Source organism: Emydura macquarii, unplaced genomic scaffold (genome assembly GCF_026122565.2).
Source record: "Emydura macquarii macquarii isolate MOO-44397 ecotype Brisbane River unplaced genomic scaffold, CSIRO-AGI_Emac_v2 contig_3056, whole genome shotgun sequence".
NCBI classification, from domain to species: Eukaryota; Metazoa; Chordata; order Testudines; family Chelidae; genus Emydura; species Emydura macquarii.
In genome coordinates, this window is record NW_027133193.1 from 30,826 (window position 1) to 53,601 (window position 22,776).

The window sequence follows — 22,776 nt, forward strand, 5'->3', positions numbered from 1 at the left end:
CAGCCTTCCTATCTGGGGTGTTGCCCAGGCAGCACAATTGAAACACAGATATCTCAAATACATCTATAACTTCCCTTTCACATATTACACATGGACATAAGTAATATTCTCTTACTTAGCATATCATAACCTTCCTAACCACACCTGACATGGCCTATCCCACATGGATTATTATGATTCTGCCATGCTGATGTCACACAATATACCAGCTGCTCCCCTCCCCCCTCAAGCCAGCCTTCATGACACCACACGCTGCAGGAGTTGCTGCTTCACGATCCATTGTAGGGTCTCCTCCACACCTGGGCCACCAACCTCAGTTGCTGGCTCTGCGTTCTGGACAAGCCCCCACGTGTAACAGGCGCCCTGCTGCTCGGGTCCATCTGCGCCCACAAACCATGCGCAGCCGTCAGCTTTGTGCTCCCACAAGAGCTCTTTATTTACAGCTTGTTCCCCACTGCTGTCCATCTATGCACAGCCCAGCTTACTCCTCATCCACCCACTCTGTGCAGGTTTCTTCAGTCTGTCCCAATTCCCCACAGTTCCTTTTGAGTACCCAGCCTATGGGGAGGAGCTACAGGACTGGGACTCAGCAAATTACACAGGACAACAAATGAAAAAACAGGGGTGGGCATGGAGATCAAAGGGCTAAATGGAGGGAACTGGAAGGGGACACTGAGCAGAGAATCCCGGATGGCACCCACTGCTCCTCAAAAGTAGCCAAGGAGTCAGCGTATGCAACCCAGAGGACATGATCGCATGGAGGAACGGAAGGAGGCCCCACAGTCGCAGACCACCTCCCCATCCAACCGCCTCTCCCTGGTGTTGTAGATGGCTTCCTTGGCCCAAGCGCGGAGGTTGACAAGGAGGTCCCATGACTTTGTGAGGCCGTGGATGCAGATCAGCTTTCTCCCTGCACCCTGCCACATCTCCCCTAACCCACCGCATAACGTCCCACACCTGTGAATTTAGATCAAAACAGCAACATTGCTAAAGAATAAACATAAATCTTGCCAGGCAAAATCAAATGAATTCTGACAAGCCTAGTTATAGCATCTCCTGACATTACAGAAATGATTTGAAAATATTGGGATTTGTCTCTCATTTATTTTGTTGAAGCTTTTTGTTTAAAACAGAAGCATGTTTTCCCTTCCAAGACTGCTCAGAGCTCTGTGCCACTCTTTTCTTTGCTCAAGCGTCCATGCTCCCATGTCCTGCTCTTCACCAATGCTGCCAATATCGGGCACCCGTTTGTCTGCTATGCCTAGAAATCTCCGTGCCCCCTCCATCACACCACCCTTTAGTCATGAAACACCCTCAGAGTCCTGCCCTCTTTCTAATCATGCTTCTGCTGCTATGCCTTTGAGAATCAGTGTGTGACCGAGTGACCAGAGAACTGGCCTAGCGTTATGAAACCTGTGTTCTGTGCTCTGCCACACTCCTGGGCTACAGAAGGTAAAACACTTGCCTTCCTACCCTGGTCTCTTATTGAAGTAGATGCTCTTCAGACCAGCAAATACTTGTTATCTGAGACCAGGCCTCTAGGTCTAACTAATGGAAATCAGAGTAGCAACTGGGTCAAAAAGCATGCATTTTAACTCTACATGGAGCTTTCAGGCTGAGACTTTGGCAGCCAAAGGTATTTAGATACCCCATGCTGGATAATTTTAGGGAGAATTCATTTCCTGAATCACCTAAGGGGCTTTGCAAAACCCCAGCTTCAGTCTAGGTTCTCATTAAGGAACGCTGTGTAGCTTCCCGGGAAAGTCTTGTATATGTATTTTTGGAAATTTTATTTTATTTCCTTTTGTCGCGGGAGTGGTGGGTACTGTCCCCATGGAAGGTGGGAGGCTCTCTTGGCTGGGGGAGTGCACAGAGCAACCCCCCCCCCTGCACTCACCCCACAACTGCATCTCCGGTCCCACAATGTCAGGCTCAGCTCCCTGCATTGAGCCACTCCACGTCTACTCCTACATCATGATTGGGCGGGGGGCAACAAGCCAAATCTGAGCAAGTAGCACTGCAACCTCCATACTCCAGATCAACACACCACTTGCTCAGATTTGGCCTGGCCAGAGTGGGCTGTGACTCCGGGCATCAGCTGGCAGTGCCCAGAGCGGCAGGATTCCTTGGGAGGCTAAAATGAGGGGGAAAGGAACCCAAGAGAGCTGGCTGTATTTTAAAGAGACCTTATTGAGGGCACAAGAGCAAACCATCCCGATGTGCAGAAAGAATAGCAAATATGGTAGGCGTCCAGCTTGGCTTAACAAAGATGTCCTTGGCGAACTTAAACACAAAAGAAGCTTACAAGAAGTGGAATCTTGGTCAGATGACTAGGGAGGAGTACATAAACACTGCTCGAACGTGCAGGAATGAAATCAGGAAGGCCAAAGCGCAATTGGAGTTGCAGCTAGCAAGGGAAGTGAAGGGGAACAAGAAGGGTTTCTACAGGCATGTGGCCAACAAGAGGAAGGTTTGGGAAAGTGTGGGCCCCTTAGAGAATGAGGGAGGCGACCTAGTGACGGAGGATGTGGAGAAAGCTGAGGTACTCAATGCCTTTTTTGCCTCTGTCTTCACAGACAAGATCAGCTCCCAGACTGCTGTACTGGGTGGCACAGAATGGGAAGGAGGCGAACATCCCGCAGTGCTGAAGGAACGGGTTCAAGACTATTTAGAAGGATTGGACATTCACAAGTCCATTGGTCCGGATGCAATGCACCCAAGGGTGCTGAGGGAGTTGGCTGAGGTGATTTCAGAGCCATTGGCTATTATCTTTGAAAGCTCGTGGCAACTCGGGGAGGTCCCTGAGGACTGGAAAAAAGCAAATCTAGTGCCTATCTTCAAAAAAGGGAGGAAAGAGGATCCAGGGAACTACAGACCGGTCAGCCTCACCTCAATCCCTGGAAAAATCATGGAGCAGGTTCTTAAGGAATCCATTTTAAGACCCTTGGAAGAGAGGAAGGTGATCAGGAACAGTCAACACAGATTCACCAAGGGAAAGTCATGCCTCACCAACCTGATTGCTTTCTATGATGAGGTGACTGGCTCTGTGGATGTGGGGAAGGCGGTGGACGTGATATACCTTGACTTTAGCAAAGCTTTTGATACTGTCTCGCACAGTATTCTTATCAGCAAGTTAAAGAAGTATGGGTTGGATGAATGGACTATAAAATGGATAGAGAACTGGATAGAGCATAGGGCTCAACGAGTAGTGATCAATGGCTCCATGTCTAGCTGGCAACCGGTCACAAGCGGAGTTCCCCAGGGGTCGGTCCTGGGGTCGGTTTTGTTCAACATCTTCATTAATGATCTGGAGGATGGGGTGGATTGCACCCTCAGCAAGTTTGCGGACGACACTAAGCTGGAGGGAGTGGTAGATACCCTGCAAGGTAGGGATAGGATACAGAGTGACCTAAACAAACTGGAGGATTGGGCCAAAAGAAATCTAATGAGGTTCAACAAAGATAAGTGCAGAGTCCTCCACTTAGGAAGGAAGAATCCCATGCACAGCTATAGACTGGGGACCAACGAACTGGGCAGCAGCTCTGCAGAAAGGGACCTGGGGGTAACGGTGGATAAAAAGCTGGATATGAGTCAGCAGTGTGCCCTGGTTGTCAAGAAGGCTAATAGCATATTGGGCTGCATTAGGAGGGGCATTGCCAGCAGGTCACGGGAAGTGATTATTCCCCTCTATTCGGCATTGGTGAGGCCGCATTTAGAATATTGTGTCCAGTTTTGGGCCCCCCACTACAAAAAGGATGTGGACAAGTTGGAGAGAGTCCAGCGGAGGGCAACCAAAATGATTAGGGGGCTGGAGCACAGGACTTATGAGGAGAGGCTGAGGGAACTGGGCTTGTTTAGTCTGCAAAAGAGAAGAATGAGGGGGGATTTGATAGTGGCCTTTAACTACCTGAAAGGGGGTTCCAGGGAGGATGGGGCTAGGCTGTTCTCGGTGGTGGCAGATGACAGAATAAGGAGCAATGGTCTCAAGTTACAAGGCGAGAGGTCTAGGTTGGACATTAGGAAAAAGTTTTTACTAGGAGGGTGGTGAAGCACTGGAATGGGTTACCTAGGGAGGTGGTGGAATCTCCATCCTTAGAGGTTTTTAAGCTGAGGCTTGACAAAGCCCTGGTTGGGATGATATAGCTGAGGTTAGTCCTGCTTTGAGCAGGGGGTTGGACTAGATGACCTCCTGAGGTCCCTTCCAACTCTAATATTCTATGATTCTATGATTCTATGATTTTCCACATTTCACGTTGTCTGGTTTCATATTTGTGAAGACCGCAGGGCTCTAATGACTAGCAGCAATCAGAACGACAGGAAATGGAACAGACGTGATTGTATTATTTATTTATGAATGAAACGAGGAGGGAAAAAACCCCAAACACTTTGAAATGATTCTGAAATTCTGCCCATAACTCAGACATAGAACTGTGCCTTTTCATAGCCATCATCTTCACCCACCCAACCCCCTTCTCGCCTTTCACGTGCCTTTTGGTGCGTGTCTTCTCTCAGATCAGAACACAGGGAAACTTTTCAAAAGTGCCTCAGTGATTTAGGAACCTAAGTCTCATTTTCTAAAGAGATTTAGGTGCTTGAGTATCACTGGAAGTCAATTGGACTTTAGTGCCTAACAGAGCTGGCCAAGGATCCATCTTTTGGTTCCATGAAAGCTTTTGGGAACTTTTTTTCATTCAGAAACAGGGTGAAAATCCCTAAACCTGACCATTGTCTCAGGACTGAATCCCTGCAATATGTCGTTTCAGAACCGCCAAAATGTGCCTCCTAGGATCCAGGTCCCTGGCAGCCCTGACAGCTGCAGCATGAACTTAACATGGGTTTTGTCAATTTCACACTGATCTTAAGCTGTGAAACTGACCAGCCTCTTGTTGTCCAACAACCAAGGATTTAGGCATACTGGAAACCTGAAAGCCCTGGGTTTTCAATAGCTCAGCTATCAAACGTCTTGATGTTATCGGTACTATGCTGATACTAAGGGCTTTGTCCTATATACAGAACTATACCCGCCCCCCCCCCCTCTGAAAAAGGAAGTCTCCCGGTTTTTCATGCTTGCTATCTGGTCATCCTAAGCTCGGCAGGTGGGCTGCCAAGGAGACAGGCAGAGGAACTCTCCCTTAAATTACTTTAGAAAACCCTTCCTAGTCTGTGCACACTTTCCCCAGCATTAGCCAAACAGCCAGGGTGAAGGGCCTCCGGTAGTTTGTTTATTTCATTCAGTAAATCAACTCAGATTAGCCCCATAATTTCATTTTACTGACAAAAGAAAAGCTCGGATCCCGTGTTGACCTGTGTGAGACACATTTCCATACCCCTTTTCTTAGGGCCTCCCTGACCGCTTTGTTTCTCAGGCTGTAGATGAGGGGGTTGATCATGGGCGTCAGGACCGTGTAGGAAAGGGAGAAAAATTTGTGTAGGTCTCTCAGCCTATTGGTATTTGGTAACAAATAAATACTCATCAGGGTTCCATAGAAAATGGTCACAACAATGAGGTGAGACGAGCAGGTAGAAAAGGCCTTCTGCCTCCCGGTGGTGGAAGGGATCCTTAGGATGGTGGAAATGATAGAGACATAGGAGGCCAGGGTTAATAGGAAAGGGGGCAGAGTGAATACCGATGACAGGATGATATCCAAAAGCGTGACGAGGCGGGTGTCACTACAAGAGAGTTTGACTATTGGGGTGAAATCACAAAAGAAATGGTCAATTTCATTGGGGCCGCAGAAAATTAGTCGGGAAGCAAATGATGTTATGATAGAACTAGCGAGAAATCCAATTAGCCAAGACCCAGCTGCTAGCTGGAGGCACAGCCTGTCATTCATAAGGGTGCCATAGTGCAGCGGTTTGCAAATCGCTAAATACCGGTCATAAGACATCACAGAGAGAAGATAACACTCCACGCCGGTCAGAAAAGCAAAGACATACAACTGCATGAAGCAGCCACTAAATGATATTTCATTTGTCTTTGTCAGGAGGCTGGCGAGCTCCCTGGGCAGGAGGGTGGAGGTGTAGCAGGTCTCCAGGCAGGACAGGTTCCCCAGGAAGAAGTACATGGGGGTATGTAGGTGCCGATCAGCTACAAGTAGGACAATGATGAGGATATTTCCAGCCATGGTCACAATGTAGATTGCTAGAAACAACAGGAAGAAAAGAATCTGCAGGTCAGGAACATTCCCAAATCCCAGGAGGATGAATTCTGTGACCAACGTTTCATTGTCCCCTCTTGCACTTGCCATGAGAGGTATCCAACGAAACCTGGAGGCAAATACAGAGAAAATCTGCTTAAAGTGAATGCACTGCAAGCAATTAATAACATCCATTTTAAAATCAAGATTAGCATGTTCTTTTAAAGATCTGCTCTAGTTCAAACATTGGCTATTTTAGAGAAGTTCCATGGGCTGTCCGTGGTCAGACTAGAGCAGTGGTTTTCAACCAGGGTTACGCGTGCCCCCGGGGGCACTCAGAAGTTTGTTGGGGGGATACATCAACTCATCCAGATATTTACAACAGGCTACATAGAAAGCATGAGCGAAGCCGATACAAATTAAAATTACATACAGACAATGACTTGTTTATACCGCTCTATATACTAGACACTGAAATGCAAGTACAATATTTATATTCCAGTTCATTTATTTTATAATTATATGGTAACAGTGAGAAAGTCAGCAATTTCTCAGTAATGGTGCGCTGTGACACTTTTGCATTTTTATGTCTGATTTTGTAAGCAAGTCATTTTTAAGGGATGTGAAACTTGGAGTCCGCAAGACAAATCAGATTCTTGAAAGGGGAACAGTTGTCTGGAAAGTTTGAGAGCCACTGGACTAGATGATCAGCAATGGTCTCGTGTGCCTGTGGAATCTCTGAATGGTGGGTTTGAGAATACAACACTAGAGGTAAATTGCCAGGAATCTGGATTCCTGTGACAGATGGTTCGTTTCCTCCAACAGCAAGTTACACAAAACATCATTGCTTATGCCAACTAGCTCCATGGCGTGGCATAGAAGGTGAGCAACTCAGATGCTCTGCTGATCCTGGTTATATAAATGTTAACAGCTGCATGCAAGGACCTGTGAACTAGAAGCCATTTGCAATGGAGATTGACATTGTATGGGAGCTGCAAACCCATGAAAAACTCTGCCTAATCTTGTATGCCGCCACCCAGCACCTTAGCTATTAACTAATTATTTAAATATATTCAGGCATCTCCGTTTTTTAGGTCATTCCTGTGTAGCCTTTATTGATTACAGTATTGAATGACATTGATAACCCCTTTCAACTCTAGTATTAGTCGAAGAGCTGGTCTTCATGGCTAGTCCAGTATTTCAAACATTAGGGCTAAGGCCCCCATGTGGGCTAGCATTATTGTCGGGATTCGGGACTTGAGGAGCAGGTGAGAAACAACAATCCCAATCACATTTAATTAGATGTGCCTCCCTCACCCAGAAAACCCATGTATAACAGCCACATAGCTGGTGATGGGTAGAAAGGACAAGGTCTTCGCCACCGGTATTTCCAGTTCTTTCATACTCACGTCTCCGGGTGAACACCTGAAGTGATGGCTGGCTGCTCTTGAAATCAGGGAAGGATGACCTCCAGGAAGTGATGACCTTTATAATAACTTATGCATATGCCCGCCAAAGCTTATTAATATGCAAGAGGGTTGAATCCCTCATGGCCATCTTTGGAAGCGTCACTCCGATTTATCATTGGGCTTTTCACCCAAGGCCTGTGAGCCCAAATCAGTTCACCTGGGCTCTGAGACTCAGTGCTATGGATATTTTATTGCAGGGTAGATGTACTCTACCATTTTGCCCTGGTTATTGAGTCATCTTGTGGGTAGCTACTGATCTCTGGTAACTGTTATTATCCAAACTCAGCAGTTATTTTCAGAACACTAGCATACAAACATAGGCATAAACTCATCGGGTTTATTATTAACTTTCTTATGCTAAACTACCTTTATAATACAGCTAATGTATCCTAAGTACTCAGCCCTAATTGGCTAAACTAATTATTTTAGAGGCTTCAGTCAGTAGGTTTCTTGCATTTCAGCTTTAAACCTTAAAATATCATTTACCTATTGATTATATCCAGCTCTTAGAACAGATTAGTTACAAACTATACCTGTACCAATAAGTATTTAGACAGATGAAGAGAAACCACAGTAGTTACGTAGACAGACACTGGATTATAAGAAAGCTTTTCTTGCTTTTAAAAAAATAAATAAATTGGTCCCTTCAGAGGATCTGCATGAATGTTTAATGTTGTCAAACACTGAAGTATTGGGAATAATCTGTAAATGCATTCTAGTTGCTTTCATAGAATCATAGAAGATGAGGGTTGGAAGGGAGCTCAGGAGGTATCTAGTCCAACCCCCTGCTCAAAACAGGACCAACCTCAGCTAAATCATTCCAGCCAGGGCTTTGTCAAGCTGGGCCTTAAAAACCTCTAAGGATGGAGATTCCACCACCACCCTAGGTAACCCAGTCCAGTGCTTCACCACTCTGCTAGGGAAAAAAGTTTTCCTAATATCCAACCTAGACCTCCCCCACTGCAACTTGAGACTGTTGCTCTTTGTTCTGTCATCTGCCACCACCAAGAACAGCCTGGCCCCATCCTCCCTGGAACCCCCTTTCAGGTAGTTAAAGGCTGCTATCAAATCCCCCCTCATTCTTCTCTTTTGCAGACTAAACAAGCCTAGTTCCCTCAGCCTCTCCTCATAAGCCTTGTGCTCCAGCCCCCTAATCATTTTTGTTGCCCTGTGATGGACTCTCTCCAACTTGTCTACATCCTTTTTGTAGTGGGGGGCCCAAAACTGGACACAATAGTCCAAATGCAGCGTCCCCAATGCTGAATAGGGGGAATAATCACTTCCCGTGACCTGCTGGCAATACCCCTCCCAATGCAGCCCAATATGCTATTAGCCTTCTTGACAACCAGGGTACACTGCTGACTCATATCCAGCTTTTTATCCACTGTTACCCCCAGGTCCTTTTCTGCAGAACTGCTGCCTAGTCTGTCAGTCCCCAGTCTGTAGCTGTGCATGGGATTCTTCCATCCTAAGTGGAGGACTCTGCACTTGTCCTTGTTGAATCTCATCAGATTTCTTTTTGCCCAATCCTCCTTTGTTTTTTCTGTTTTCCACAACAGTTTCCAGCTCTGGTCATCTTCCGACTGGACAGAACATTGTTCAGTCCTGGCTAATGAGGAAACATTATATTCCTGAAATCACAGATTTTACGGCCAAAAGGAACTTTTAGGAATATCTAATCTGATCTCCCGCATAACACAAGCCAGGAAATTTCACTCCAGAATTTCTTCAGCTGGCCCTACAGCTTGTGTTTCACTTAGAGAATATCTCTTAGTAAGAAATCCAGTTTTGATTTAAAGACTGTATGTGATGGGGGATTTAATTATATCTCTTGGGAAGTTGGCCCCATGACTGATAACTCTCACCATTAAAAAGAATTGCACCTTATTTCCAGTTTGAACTGTGCTGGCTGGAAATTACCATTGCCTCAGTGGTCAAAGCAGACAGGGTGGTACAATTATCCAGTCCCTTTGAAAATCTGGGCATGAGTTTAATTTCCTGTGAGAATTCATTCCCACAGCACTAAGACATAAAGGATCAGCAGTCTAGCTCAGAGACAGTCCATAACAGATGGGAATAAATAAGCAGTTTCCATCAGTGAAAGTGGTGTCACAAACATCTGTCCTATACTGGTACCATATGGATGGGAGAGGAGGAGATGATTTTAAAAGGAGCCTGAAAGGAGTGAGGGATGGATTTTTAAAGGCATTTAGTCATTGAAAGAAGCAGATAACTGAGATAAGCACCTGCTATGATTTTCAAAAGCACATGCAACTTTCATTGAAACCAATAGGAGTTAGGTGGCCAGGTGCTTCTCAAAGTCCTCTAGCTTTCTATCTGCTTCTTAAAGTGCCTGAAGGCCATAGTGTCCCAAGTCCAACTGAAATTCAAATCCTCCTCTAGGGCCTCCGAAATTCCCAGCTCGGAAAAAATAAGAAATGCCCTGACATAAATACACAAGGAAATGGATGGTACAGAGAAGGAGACGTGTCAAAGAAATGAAATGCATTAGAGCTAAAATGGACAAGATGGAAATCATTTCTCATGCATAAGGCAGAAGACCCATTGCTCCGAGTCCCGGTACAATTGTCCTCCTGCGAGAGCCCTGTAAGGAAATATTAGCCTGCAGGACTCATGCAAGCTATATTGCGAGGAAAGTTACTAACTTTTATTTTACCAGTTTGCCTATTTCACTGGCTTGCCTATCTATCTATCTATCTATCTATCTATGTATCTATCTATGTATCTATCTATCTATCTATCTAAACACTCCAGTGAGACCCCATCCTGAAAAGGAGCCAGACAAAAAGACATTATCAGGTGCTAGCTCTTGTCTGTCTGCAATTCTGTTTGAACTGAAAACCATAATGAAGGCTGATTTACCTCTGTCTTAGATCTATTGCAAGTTGGGATCATTCAATGGAACCTCTTCTCTCGGCACTTCAGGGGCCAGGCTGAAGGTTCTACAGTCAATCTTTTAACACCATCTCTCCGCGTATCTGATTTCTTTCGGCAAAGGGATGTGCACATCAGATATCTGTTCTGCTGCCCTGCTCAGTGTACATTGTGCCGTGTATAAAAGTGGCTCCCTCCGTTGTCTCATTATTTATCCTTCATGCAAGAAGGTGAAATGTCCCTGGACATTACTGCAGATGGGAATTTTCAATAAATGTCCAGGGAAAACTTAGACATTGCTAAGAGACTCAAACCCCTAACCTGAAAGGGAAAGAAATTGGGAAAGGACGACTGATCTCAAAGGAAATCTCTTCTTTTTATTCTCTGTTTGTTTCTCTCTCATTACCGAGTCTATATCGGGGTGAAAATATAGAAGGAGTGAAATAATAATCCATCAGGCTAAAGCTTAAGGGCCTGTATCTTTTGTGCAATTAAACCTAATATTGTCATCCGTCGCTATCACAAATAGATCCCATTCTCCAGGTTACAAATTTCAGGGGTCAAGTGTGCTTCACCTATTCCAGGTCACTCACCCAGAAAAGAGCCAATGAAATGAAATACATTGCCAGTTTTACATCAGTACTAACAAGACTTTGTTAGGCATGGCTTGTCACCAGTATGCATGGGATAGGCATTGGAGAACAGCAGGGTAAGACTTTTATAAGGCACCCAAGAGAATTAGACACTTAACTTTCATTGAATGTAATGGAATTTGGTCACCAAACTCCCTTAGGTGCCTTTGAAAATCCCCAATTCCAGGTTATACATTTTACAGGCAGAGCATCTTCTGCTAGCCACAGACTCCCCCTTGGCTAGGAACGTGGTGGGTTCTCCATTATTCAACATCTTTAAATCATGAAGGTATTTCTTTTGAATAGATCTGTTCTAGAGAAAAACAGAAGTTATGGGCTAGATGCAGGAATCATTGGATGAAATACGCTGGCCTGTTTACACAGGAGCTTGGACTGAATTAGGCTTGGAAACAATTGATTTTTATTTTTATTTTTTATAATTTTGACAGCTAATATCAATGTTCATTTTTAAGCATTTTTATTTTTATTGATTCAAATTTTCATAGCTGGGAGAATTCAGACAGTTTTTTAATGCCAGTAGATGTAGAGATTCAAAATGTTAACACTCTCGAAACTGTTAACACACACATTGTCAACTGCACATTAATGTAAATATCCTGAAATCAACAAATCAGACACATTTTTATTATTCATTCAGGAGTCCATTTGTAACAATTCAAATCCGAAAGCCTAAATCACTGGACTTCAACTCTATAAAGTTCTCAGGAAGCACTTGTATTACTTTGCCTATCTGTAAGTTTTGATTACTGTTGATGGAAATATATTTTCGTTGGTTTGTGTGTGCACTGTGAAATCAACGTTTGATGACGTTTGCTGATAAAAGTCTAATCCTTCCAAATCTATTCACAATGGTCCCTTCTGGGCTTACAGTCTATGAAAACACTAGAACTAGTTTTAAGCTGGAACTTGATGAGTTTAATGAACAAGATTTTATGATGGGGTCGCCTGCAGGGGACTGAAGCTGATGACTTAGGAGGTTCTTCCCAGACCTCTGTCCTATGTCCCTCAAACAAGGGGGCTTTGAACTGTTGATCCACCTATATGGCGGATCTGATCCCAAAGGCTCCATACAGCCCTGAACCAGGGCTGTATTATCCATTAGGCACAAAAGGCACAGTGCCTAGGGCCTACGAAACTTTTTATATATAATTTTTTATTTTTATTTAAAAAACTAATTATTAATAGCTTAAAATCAAATTAGTTATTTCGGTTAGGGAGCCTACGAAGGCAAGTGTGCCTAGGGCCTACGAAGGTCTTCAAACAGCCCTGTCCTGAACAGATCCAGCTGGGACAATTTAATAATAGAAGAAATATGGACTCCTGAATATGCAGAAGGAATATAGAAAAAGGAACTATGTAGAAAGTGGGGGAAGGTGGCAAAAAACCTCACTTTTTACAAGTTGTTGCTATTTCCCAACTGGAAAAATTGGAAACCAATAAGAAAGTAGTTTTTTCACCACTTTCCTATGCCTCTTCCAGCTGGCAGACAGGGTTCCTTTTAGAGCCCAAGTAACACTTTTCAGCACTTAACAGCGTTTCACGCATTTTATTTTTGTTTCCCAACTATTCACACTAAGAAAATGAAGGAAAGTGTGTGTGTGAGTGTGCTGGTGATGGTGGATGGGAAAACAGCAGTTTCAAAATGATTTTTTTCATGGGTCTTTTCATGAAAATGTATTGTTTTGAACATTTCAAGGTCCCGTCCTCCTCCACCCGCCAAAAAAACCCCAAATGTTGCTTTCCTCAAAGGCTGGCAATTAACCCCGAGGTGCTGATTAGCTGAGCGAAGGACTGTTCCTTCTCTGACTCAAAACGGAACCAAAAAAATCTCACCTGTCATTTCCCAGGATAGAGGCCTCGTCACCATAGTTCAGTGTCGGTTCCTGTCCAATGGTCCTTTTAGAGAACAGCTGCCCATTTCTCAAACCTTAGTTTTTGCTGCCATTAAGTGGACATTTCACAGTGTAACTGCCCCTTCCATATTATTTTATTGTCTACCAATGTCTGTTGGTCACCGTACGGCATAATGGGTCTTGTTCCATTCTTTACCCCCCTGTTGCCACTGAGCGGTGTTATGCAGTATAACTGCACATTTCTCACCCCTTACCTTCTGTTTTGTCCTAGTAGTCTTCTGACACTCTGCCAGCACTGTTCTCATTCCTTTAACTTCTTAGACCACCTTCTGGGGCATGAAATACCGCAGCTACCCCTTTTTTTACCCCCTAGATTCCATCACACTCTATAACTTACCCCTTTCTCAGTCTAGAAAAACTACCACCTCCAGTGGCCATATAAATATATGTCAGTAAATCCATTTACTCACGGCTGAATATCAGTGACATCATAGCAGGATTTTCTAAAGTCTTCATGACCCATCGCTAACTTTGAGCGAGTAATCTGCCACACATGGTCCATCTATCATCTATCTGGTATCCCCTACTATGCCGACCCTCCGCCATTCCTTCCATGATAACTTTCTCAAGGTTATTTCCATCCCCACGCCTGATAACCCTTGTCTCTAATAATATTTCTAACTTTGGCATGCATATTTTCTTTTCCCTCCAGGAAATACACAAGAGCCTTCACCAGCACCACCTTTCAAAAGCTTCAGTTTTCTTAGCAGCAGCACGAACATCTAATGATTCATGTTCCTAAATCACTGTGGAAAAAATTAGGTTTTTCACCAGTAGCACCTTTATACGTGTCAAGATGCCACAAAGTTGGTGAATACAGAATCAGTGCTTCTTCTCATTAGTAACCACATGCTACCCTTTGCTGCTACATTGGACAAAACAGCCCAGTCTGCTTATTCAGCCCAGCTGCCCTCTTCCTTTTAAAAATCTATTACAGTGGTTCTTAACCTTGTTGGAGGTACTGAACCCCGCAAGTTTCATACGTGCATTCACCGAACCCTTCATAGTTGGAAAAATAAAATGTTTTTTTTTTCAAATTCAAAACATAGATATATATATTTTATTAGTGCACAAAATGAACCATGCATCAGTTGCACATAAAATCACTGTGTTCAAAGAACAAAACCAACAAAACATGAATGGCACACAAAAACAAAAACATAACTCAATGAATATTTACTGCAAATCAATGTGACTTTTGCTGTTGCCTTTCAGAGACAAGTTCAGAAATGCGCGGCTTCACCTTGGCAAGTGCCACTCTCATATAATTTTCGCAACAAAGTCTGTTCCTTTTCTTCGTTTTTATGTCTACCATCCTCGAAAAGGATTGCTCGCAAAGATATGTTGTAACAAACGGTATGAGTATCTCAAGGGCTTTCTCAATAAGAGGGTACGATACGATTTGGTGACACCAAAATGTTGAGAGCGTTGTTGTTCTGAAGAGCTGCTGTTGAACCTGGCTCTGCTGAAGTTCAATGATTTCGTCGAGGTACTCATCATTGACATCTGCTGTCGCAACACTAAACGTGATGGCTGTCTCACCCATGCTGGATATGACTCTCTGGTGGGGAAGTATCCGTCGAGAGACTTTGCGAACTCATCTAAGTGCATGGCAACTGCTTGCTTCAGTTCCCCGGGTACAGAAATGTCTCCGATTCCAGACACGTCTTCGATCTTACTTACACAGTCGTCCAGCAGGGGAAAGTTTGCGACGTTATCATTCTCTGTTCGTCGTTTCCATAACGGTAGCTTTTTTTGAAAAGCCTTCAGGTTTTCTTCCGCTTCGATGATGTTGACTCCACCCCCCTGCATCTGTTGATTGAGATGATTGAGAGCATCGAAGATATCGGCCATGTACGCCAAAATGAGAATGAACTCAGAATTTTCGAAGCAATCTGCATGACAATGTTGGTGCTCTCGCAAAAACAGGGCTAATTCCACACGCATGGCAAAAACACGATTCAGCACCTTTCCCCGGGATAACCACCGAATGTTAGAATGGTACAGAAGTACCTCGAATTCAGAGCCCATTTCATTACACAGCTCTTTGAAGATGCGGTGCTTCAGAGCACTATTTCGCACATAGTTCACACATTCCACTACAATTTTTAATACTTCTGCCAGTTTTGAAGGCAAGGTTTTTGTTGCCAACGCATGCCTGTGCAGAACACAGTGCGTAACAATGATGTGTGGAGCATCGACTTTCACCAGTGCACCAAAACCAGAGTTTCGTCCCAGCATGGCTGGAGCTCCGTCCGAACAAATTGCAGAAACCATATCCCACAAAAGATCATTGTCTCTGAAGAAGTCATCCACAAGTTTCTTCATGTCGGCTGCCTTAGTTGTTGTTGTAAGAGGCTTACAAAATAAAAAATCTTCCTTTATCATAGTCGTCTTTCACATAGCGCACAAATACAACAAGCTGGCTTAGACTGGAAACATCGGTGGTCCCGTCGAGTTGGAGGCTGAATTTTGCTGGGCTTGATATCAGATCTGCAACTACTTGAGCCAAGATGTCATTGCTCATGTCATCTATTCTGCTGCTGATGGTGTCATTTGAAAGAGGAATTTGGGACAACTTATTTTCAGCAGCTTTTCCCAGCATGATATTCGCCATCTTCAACGCAGCTGGTTTCACGAGTATTTCACCAATGGTGTGTGGTTTTCCCTGCTTTGCGATCAGGTACGCAACTTCGTATGATGCTGTTAAGATCGGTTTGTCGATGGGTACAAAGCCGAGAACAGGTAGAGTAGCCCTTTCATCGAATCTGGCTCTCTTCACCTTGAATTCAGCAAGCGTCGTGTTCTTGTATTTCCCATCTCCATGCAGCTTTAGGAAGTGTTTCCTTAGTTTTGCCGGTGCTAGACTAGAATTGCTCAACTTGGCATTGCAAATCATGCATTGAGGACGCTGACTCCCATCACATTCCGTTATACATGTGAATCCATATTGTACGTATTCGTCCGACCACTTTCTTTTTTTGCTCGACATAGTACGAAGGGATTGGAATATTAAAAAGGAAATCACAAATGACGTACAATCACGACAGTCACAAGTCGACTACTGAGCGACCAAGTTCTCTGCAGCACAGATATCAAGGCCAAGCGAGCAGCCAATGACGGTCGTGCGGAGCGTGACGTCACGAATCATAGGAGTGGGGTGAACGGCAGGGCTGCCAGGTCTTGCCATGTATGGCATTTTTTGCCATAAATTATGCAACAAATTTTAGAATTTGCCATAAATATTCGTCAATATCCTTCAGTTTCTTATGGTGAAACATTGAAAATGCCATAAAAGTATTGTGTGAATGCCAAAAGTATATTAATGCACCTGGCAACCCTGGTGAACGGAATGGACACACACACACCTCTGCCGAACCCCTGAGACTGACTCACCGAACCCCTGGGGTTCGATCGAACTCAGGTTAAGAACCACTGATCTATTACATTCTGTCTCCATCTAGTGGAAGCAATAGGTTAATATCAATCCTTTTCTGTTTCTGAACCTTTTCTTTGCTCATTTGGTTATATCATATCCTGATATTACAGACACTATTTAAAATTATTGGGATCACCCTTAGTTATGTCGTTGATATTTTTGTTTAAAAAAGAAAAGATCCTTGAGGGAGAAATTTTGGGTTAACATCTCCTAAACTGGGAAGAGTTTAAGTAAATACTGTTTAAATACTTAGAAAAGAAACAGTGTTTCCTGACTGACAGTTCTTACACCTCTTTTCAGCTGATCTGAACATTGGTGACAAAGGGAGCATGAAATGAAGGGAGGTTGAAAGTTTTTGATTAGTAAGTTGCTTCACTGCAAAATGGTCCAGTCCCTTCCAAGCGGTAAAATTCAAGCTTTTTTCTCCTCACCGTCGCAAAACTCTGCACCTCTTTAAATGTCCAAAGACGGGGATGGCAACAGGCACCAATTAAGGGGTGGCAGATGTCCCAGGCTAACATCCCCACGCAGGATGCACCAGGAGTTACTATTGTTATTGTCCAAATATGTATTTTAATAAAAAATGGACTTTTTGTCAGAATAAGAAATTGGTGAAAATGTTGTCTCCATTCTGACCAGCGCCCAGTTAAAAATTCCATGATGGTAATGTGGTTATGGCCAACTCCCTCCTGGGTCCTTCCACTTCAATGGACAATGCTGACCCAAGCTCTGGCTGAATTCTCTGTTGTGTCCTTGGACGCATAAGAAATGATCTGGAGAAAGAAACTTTATCATACCGTCACCCACTGTGCTTTGTTTGTATTAGTCTGTTGGAATTTATTTATTGTCTATCACAGAGAAACAATGATCAGCTGGGATGTAGTCAGGGATTTGCTTAGATATTTAATGGAGTTTGTGCCTTACACAAGATGTCAGCTTTGTGCATTATCAGATGCGACATAACCTTCTCCCCCACCCCGGGATGAATGCTTAGCCAACAGCACGGAGAAAAATACCAGCATCCTCTATGTATCAGAGCTGAGCAGGAGAGGTTGATAGAACTGTCAAACAATCTCATGTTCCGATATGTTACATAGCCAGAGCATAGGACTCTCCATAAACACTCTGCCTCAGTAACTCCATAGAGATTATCTCCATTTCTTTTTCACATCAGCCCTGAGATATTCAATGGGAGCTTTCAGCTTAATTCAATGGGGGCTGATTGTCCAGATCACCCGGGCAGCTTTGAAAACACAGTAATGATCTAGGATTCTCTGCATGTTTTTGTGAAAACCACATATTGACCGACAGCTTTGCTCGTGGCATCCCTGACTTCTCTGTTTCTCAGGCTGTAGATGAGGGGGTTTACCAGGGGAGTCAGGACCATGTAGCAAAGCGAGAGCACTTTCTTTAGCATTCCCAGTGTATCGAGTGTTGGTAACATGGAGACACTCAGTAGGGTCAGGTAGAAAATGGTCACCACAATGAGGTGAGAGGAGCAGATGGAAAAGGCCTTTTGCCTCCTGGTGGTGGAAGGGATTCTCAGGATGTTACCGATGATACACATATAGGACGTCAGGGTTAGGAGGAATGGAGGCAGGGTGAATACACAGGCTAGTAGGAAATTCAACGCTATGATAAGGTGTCCCCCCCCCGCAGGAAAGCTTTAACAATGGGACAGGATCAGCCACGATTAGCACCATGATGAGGCTGTTTCCAGACACGGTTGCAATATAAATCACAAGAAACATCAGGAAGAGAAGAATTTGCAGGTCAAGCAGATCCCCAAATCCCAGGAGGATTAATTCCGTGATGGCTGTTTGATTTCCCCCGTCTGTGTCTGCGATGGGTTGAGACTAAGAACAATAAAGTGAACTGTGGAATTGAATTGGAAGAATATAGAGCTGAAAGTTAGTCAAATGTCATGAATTAATTCCATAAATATTTACAAACTCTCCTGGTTACCGGCTGAAATTTTCAGGCCAAATGTTGACTTCAGAGCAAAGTGCCAAAAGTCTCAGTCTGAGAACAGAACATTGGTACCCATGTAGACCACCCTCTGCCCTTTGAGAGCAATAATACAGTAACACCAGTCCATAATGTAGGCCCCAGCACTGTGACCACTGTGATGTAGGCCTGAATCAGAGCAGGCCTGGACCATGGATCCATATTTGAAACTTAAGGGTTAATCCTCAGACTAAGAAAGAACAAAATCAGGCATTGTAGATAGAGATGTTCCAGATACATTGATTGTTTGTTCATGCCACTCCAGGCTCCACTATGATAATTGACTGCTTGAACATATGAATGGGAACATCCTGCCTAAACATTTTGTGATGTAACATTTATGAGACATTGGGGCCCTATTTGTGAATATCTATGTATGAACGTTTAGGAACACCTGTTTAAAAGAATAATACATATATATATATCGCCATTTTTGCAGGGCGTTGTAGCTGCATTATTATATTGCCATTTGTGGGGTGTTGTAGCCACACCATTGTATTGTATTTTATAAGGCACTGTAGCCACACTATTTCTTTTGTATAGCCACATGTAGGGTGTTGTAGCTGCACCCCAGAATCTTGGTACCAAAACAAGGATAGATTTGGGACCGTGCCAGGGAATCAGGATGTTTAGGAAGAAACAGTCTAAGAACTCCTCACCCTCAGGGGACGACCACAACATCAAACCCCAATCCCTATCTTTCATTAAGGATGTTTCCCTTTTTAGAAATATATTGCAGAAATTAGGACCAAGCCCCTGGACAGAGCAGGCTTTAGCAGACGTCCGTACCACAGCAGACTTAGAGGGAAAACTGACCCAGTATCTGGCAGTGTACAACCTCTCTGGAACAAAACAAAAAGATGCAGCAGCAATTTGGCTCCTGTGGGAAGCCTGTAATACAGGCTACCTATGGTCTGCATTCAACCAGAAATCAATTGCCTCCCTAACAAAAGAAAATATTGGAGGAAATTATCTGGTCTAAAGCTAAAATTGAAAGGGAAAATCAAGCAGTGCAGGGGATAGTAAAAATACTGACCCTGGAGCAGGGCAGAGCACCTGCTAATCATAGCCGTTGTAAATCCCTGATTAACTGTTAAAGAATGTTGTTGCTTTTAGCCTGGAACATAAAATGATTTCATAAGGCTAATTGGTTGCTTCCCCCCACACTTGTACTTCTGGTTTTCTAAGATTTTAATAGAAGGAATTTTGGATACACGTTAAATGTTAAAAGTTATGGCTGTGGAAAAGTCAGCCAGACACAGGAAAATATGGAGGTAATTCTTCTGTTTTGCCTGCGATCAGCAAGGAGATTTGTAAGAGGAAGAGGTATTTTAAGCAATAATCTGCCACCCCCAAAAGGGGGTAGAAAATGTTCTTTTTGTATTTCAGAACTGCAGGAAAAGTGGGCATCAGCAAAACAGCTGAAGAACACCACCATGAATTTATTATTTGCAACAAAGATTGTGTTTTGTATTTTATGCTGTTGTCTTGTTACTAACATTGTGTGGTATACTACATTAAGCAGAAGAGAATCAATGAGCACTGTAAACAAATATATATCAGTGTGGATCTGGTACAAATGGGCATGGGAAACCTTAAAGCAAAATGAAATATGTGGCAGTGGTTAAATACCACAACCTGGCTATTGTACAAAAACACATGAATATAGGTAATAGAAATGCTTTGGTTATTGGATGTACTGAAATGCAAATTCTCAACTTGGCTACACTAAAACACGAAATGTATTGGGTAATATCTGGAAATGTTAAAGTGTTATCACATTTGTTAAGGCAAAAAAAAAGAAGGTTCTTGTTCTATACTTATAAATCAGACTAGATACAATTTGTGTCAAGCATGGTCAAACCGGAATTGTTGATGGGAGAAATCATTGTTAGAATGGCTCACCAGGAAACACCGGAGACAGAACTGTGGAAAGTTAGCCCGCTCCTAACCTTGCACATGGAATCATTCTGGCTACCTCGTATTTCGAGCCAGTGGGCAGGAAGGGAGGGAAAGCTATTAGATACCCTGGACTGTGTTATTTGGGACCCTCAAAAGTGGGTGTGCTCTTCCCTGCCTGTCGCCCCTGAGCCGTGCAGCAAAGATATGTCATTGGGAACATGTGTATGGGATGAATTGGACAATGTAACCTGAGTACTGTATAATGGTATATGTGCTTGTGTAACCTCATGGGAAAAGGTAAATTGGGAAAATAGAAATGTTAGCCACCCACCTGCAGACGAATGTAAATGTAATGTCAGTGTGATTTATACAGGAAACCATACCTATTACCTCTCCAAAGCAGAATAAGATCTTGTTGTTTATTTCATAAGTGTAACAATTGCTCTGGTATCAAAGTAGAGATATGACAGATCGGACCATTTCTGGATCTACCCTCATATCCCTTCCAGTGACACACTGCAACTTCACCATGATACTTAAACACACATTCCACTGCTGCCCATGGCCAGAATCACGGCATGGCTCAGGAGGAATCAAAATCAATAAATATATCAACTCATATCTTGGGCTAAAATTTTTCCATACCATCTGGTGTCCGATCTTTTGTTAGAATTTATGGGAGTTCCTCTAATAATAGATCTTGGTAAAGTTAGCATTTTAGTGTCCTGTTGGGAAAGGAATAATTCCTTTCACCCCCTCGCGAAAGATCGCTTCATGTTTTAAATTGTGAAGTGGAGTCAAGTCTTCCTTAGTTCATGTAATGATGATGATGATGATGACACCAGGGAGTTGGACATGACTCTAGGGTGTTGGACTCAATGATCTCCTAAGGTCCTTTCCAACCCTAATCTATGATTCTATTGTTGGAAAAATATCTAAATGAGGTTCGTTTGCCCTGCACCAGGAAAAGAGATCCACGCAGGTAGTTGGGCAGTCTCCAAGTTTTATTTCTGCAGAGGTCGGACACTTCCCAACAAGTGGTCAGTGTGAGACCCCGAAGGCATGCTCTCTTGCATATTTATACAAACACAAACAAAGAAATTATATATGCATAAATTCTTAATGCTTATTGGTACACTCAAATTATTATTGTTATTACTGTTAACATTACACTTTATACTTCTTCTAACTATAAACATATGCATAACATAAAAATAAGGGCAAAAGGTTTCAACTTATCTATCAACATTGTCTAGACTATGTCTCAAGACTGCAAAAAACAAAAACTAAATTATAACTGACTCCTCATTTCTTCTGTTAATCTTTCTCTCTGACCTTGGCAGGGATAAGCACCATAAACATATTAAAGAGGAGCGGGAGGGTAATTTCAACAGAAAGCAGAACACTAAAAACAACAAAATGGAGTAACTGTGGTCAAGCAAACAATTATTTTCTTTCACTATGACATGTGGAAGGACTTTTTTTCTGTTACAGATGCAAATCCCAGTGTTAACTACGTAGCAATGATAAAACACATCTCTTTAGAGGATTGAATTTAGAATGGGGCAAAACCAGGCTGATGTGTGATACTCTCCCATGAGTGACCCTCTGCACTCCATAACAATGGTGGGCTGATAACACAGGAAGGAGAAAGGCACGGGGGAAGAAAGATACCACCCTTGAACTCAGAAACCATCTGCCATAGGCTACTCTGTGATTTGGGCTAGTAACATTTTATCACCACTCACTCCCCCATGGCCACTCACCCTGAGCTAGATGCCCAGCTGGTGTCAAGTGGCCATAGCTCCATGGGAGTCAAGGACCTTTCACAAGACACATACTTCACTTTTCCCATTGCTAAATGGTGCTATTAACACAGTCTGGCTCTGCCGTGGGAAGGGGAGGCTAAAACTGTTCATATTCTGAAAGCATATTTGTTCCCCTGTTTGGTAGGTGATATAGAAACGCAGTCAGGAAGCTTACCTGGACGGCTGAAGTTTGAAGCAATGAGCTCTTATTTCTCAGGGCTGGAATGGATGAGCAGCTGCTGCAGCCTGTCTTAGAACAAGCTATTCCCCCTCCATGTATAAAATGCCAAGGTCTCCTAGTATTGTGTCCTCTATGGAAGTCTACATTTCCCTTGTGAAGCGGGGGAGCCTGGGGAGATAGCGCTGTGTTTTCTGTGCAGATGGTGCAAACAACTGACCTGATGCAACCAACATCCCAAGCCCACCAATTGCCTTCCTGCTGCCTGTTGCATGAGATTATTAATGTGCATGGCTGAAATGTCACACAGCATCTACAGAGGCATGGCCCTGCAGAGACTGACCCTGCTGCATCATCTTCACTCATCTCAGCTGT

At 43.5% G+C, this 22,776-nt stretch overlaps 1 protein-coding gene across 1 annotated transcript; it reads right to left on the reverse strand.

Moving 5' to 3' along the window:
* Window positions 1-269: 269 nt before the first annotated feature.
* On the reverse strand, window positions 270-14,613 carry LOC137141387 (olfactory receptor 10A7-like). Its single transcript, XM_067530245.1, has 3 exons — window positions 14,423-14,613; window positions 5,328-6,267; window positions 270-380 (listed from the first exon to the last, which is right to left on the reverse strand). Exons 1-3 carry the CDS (start codon window positions 14,611-14,613, stop codon window positions 270-272), a joined length of 1,242 nt encoding a protein of 413 aa, XP_067386346.1.
* Window positions 14,614-22,776: the final 8,163 nt, after the last annotated feature.

Coding starts and splice junctions, on each gene's coding strand:
- LOC137141387 (XM_067530245.1), bottom strand. CDS start 14,613: ATGGGTGAGACAGCCATCACGTTTAGTGTTGCGACAGCAGATGTCAAT. Junction 6,268..14,422: donor GCCCTTGAGATACTCATACC/GTTTGTTACAAC, acceptor ATTTGCCTCCAG/GTTTCGTTGGATACCTCTCA. Junction 381..5,327: donor GGGAGGCCCTAAGAAAAGGG/GTATGGAAATGT, acceptor TTGTGGGCGCAG/ATGGACCCGAGCAGCAGGGC.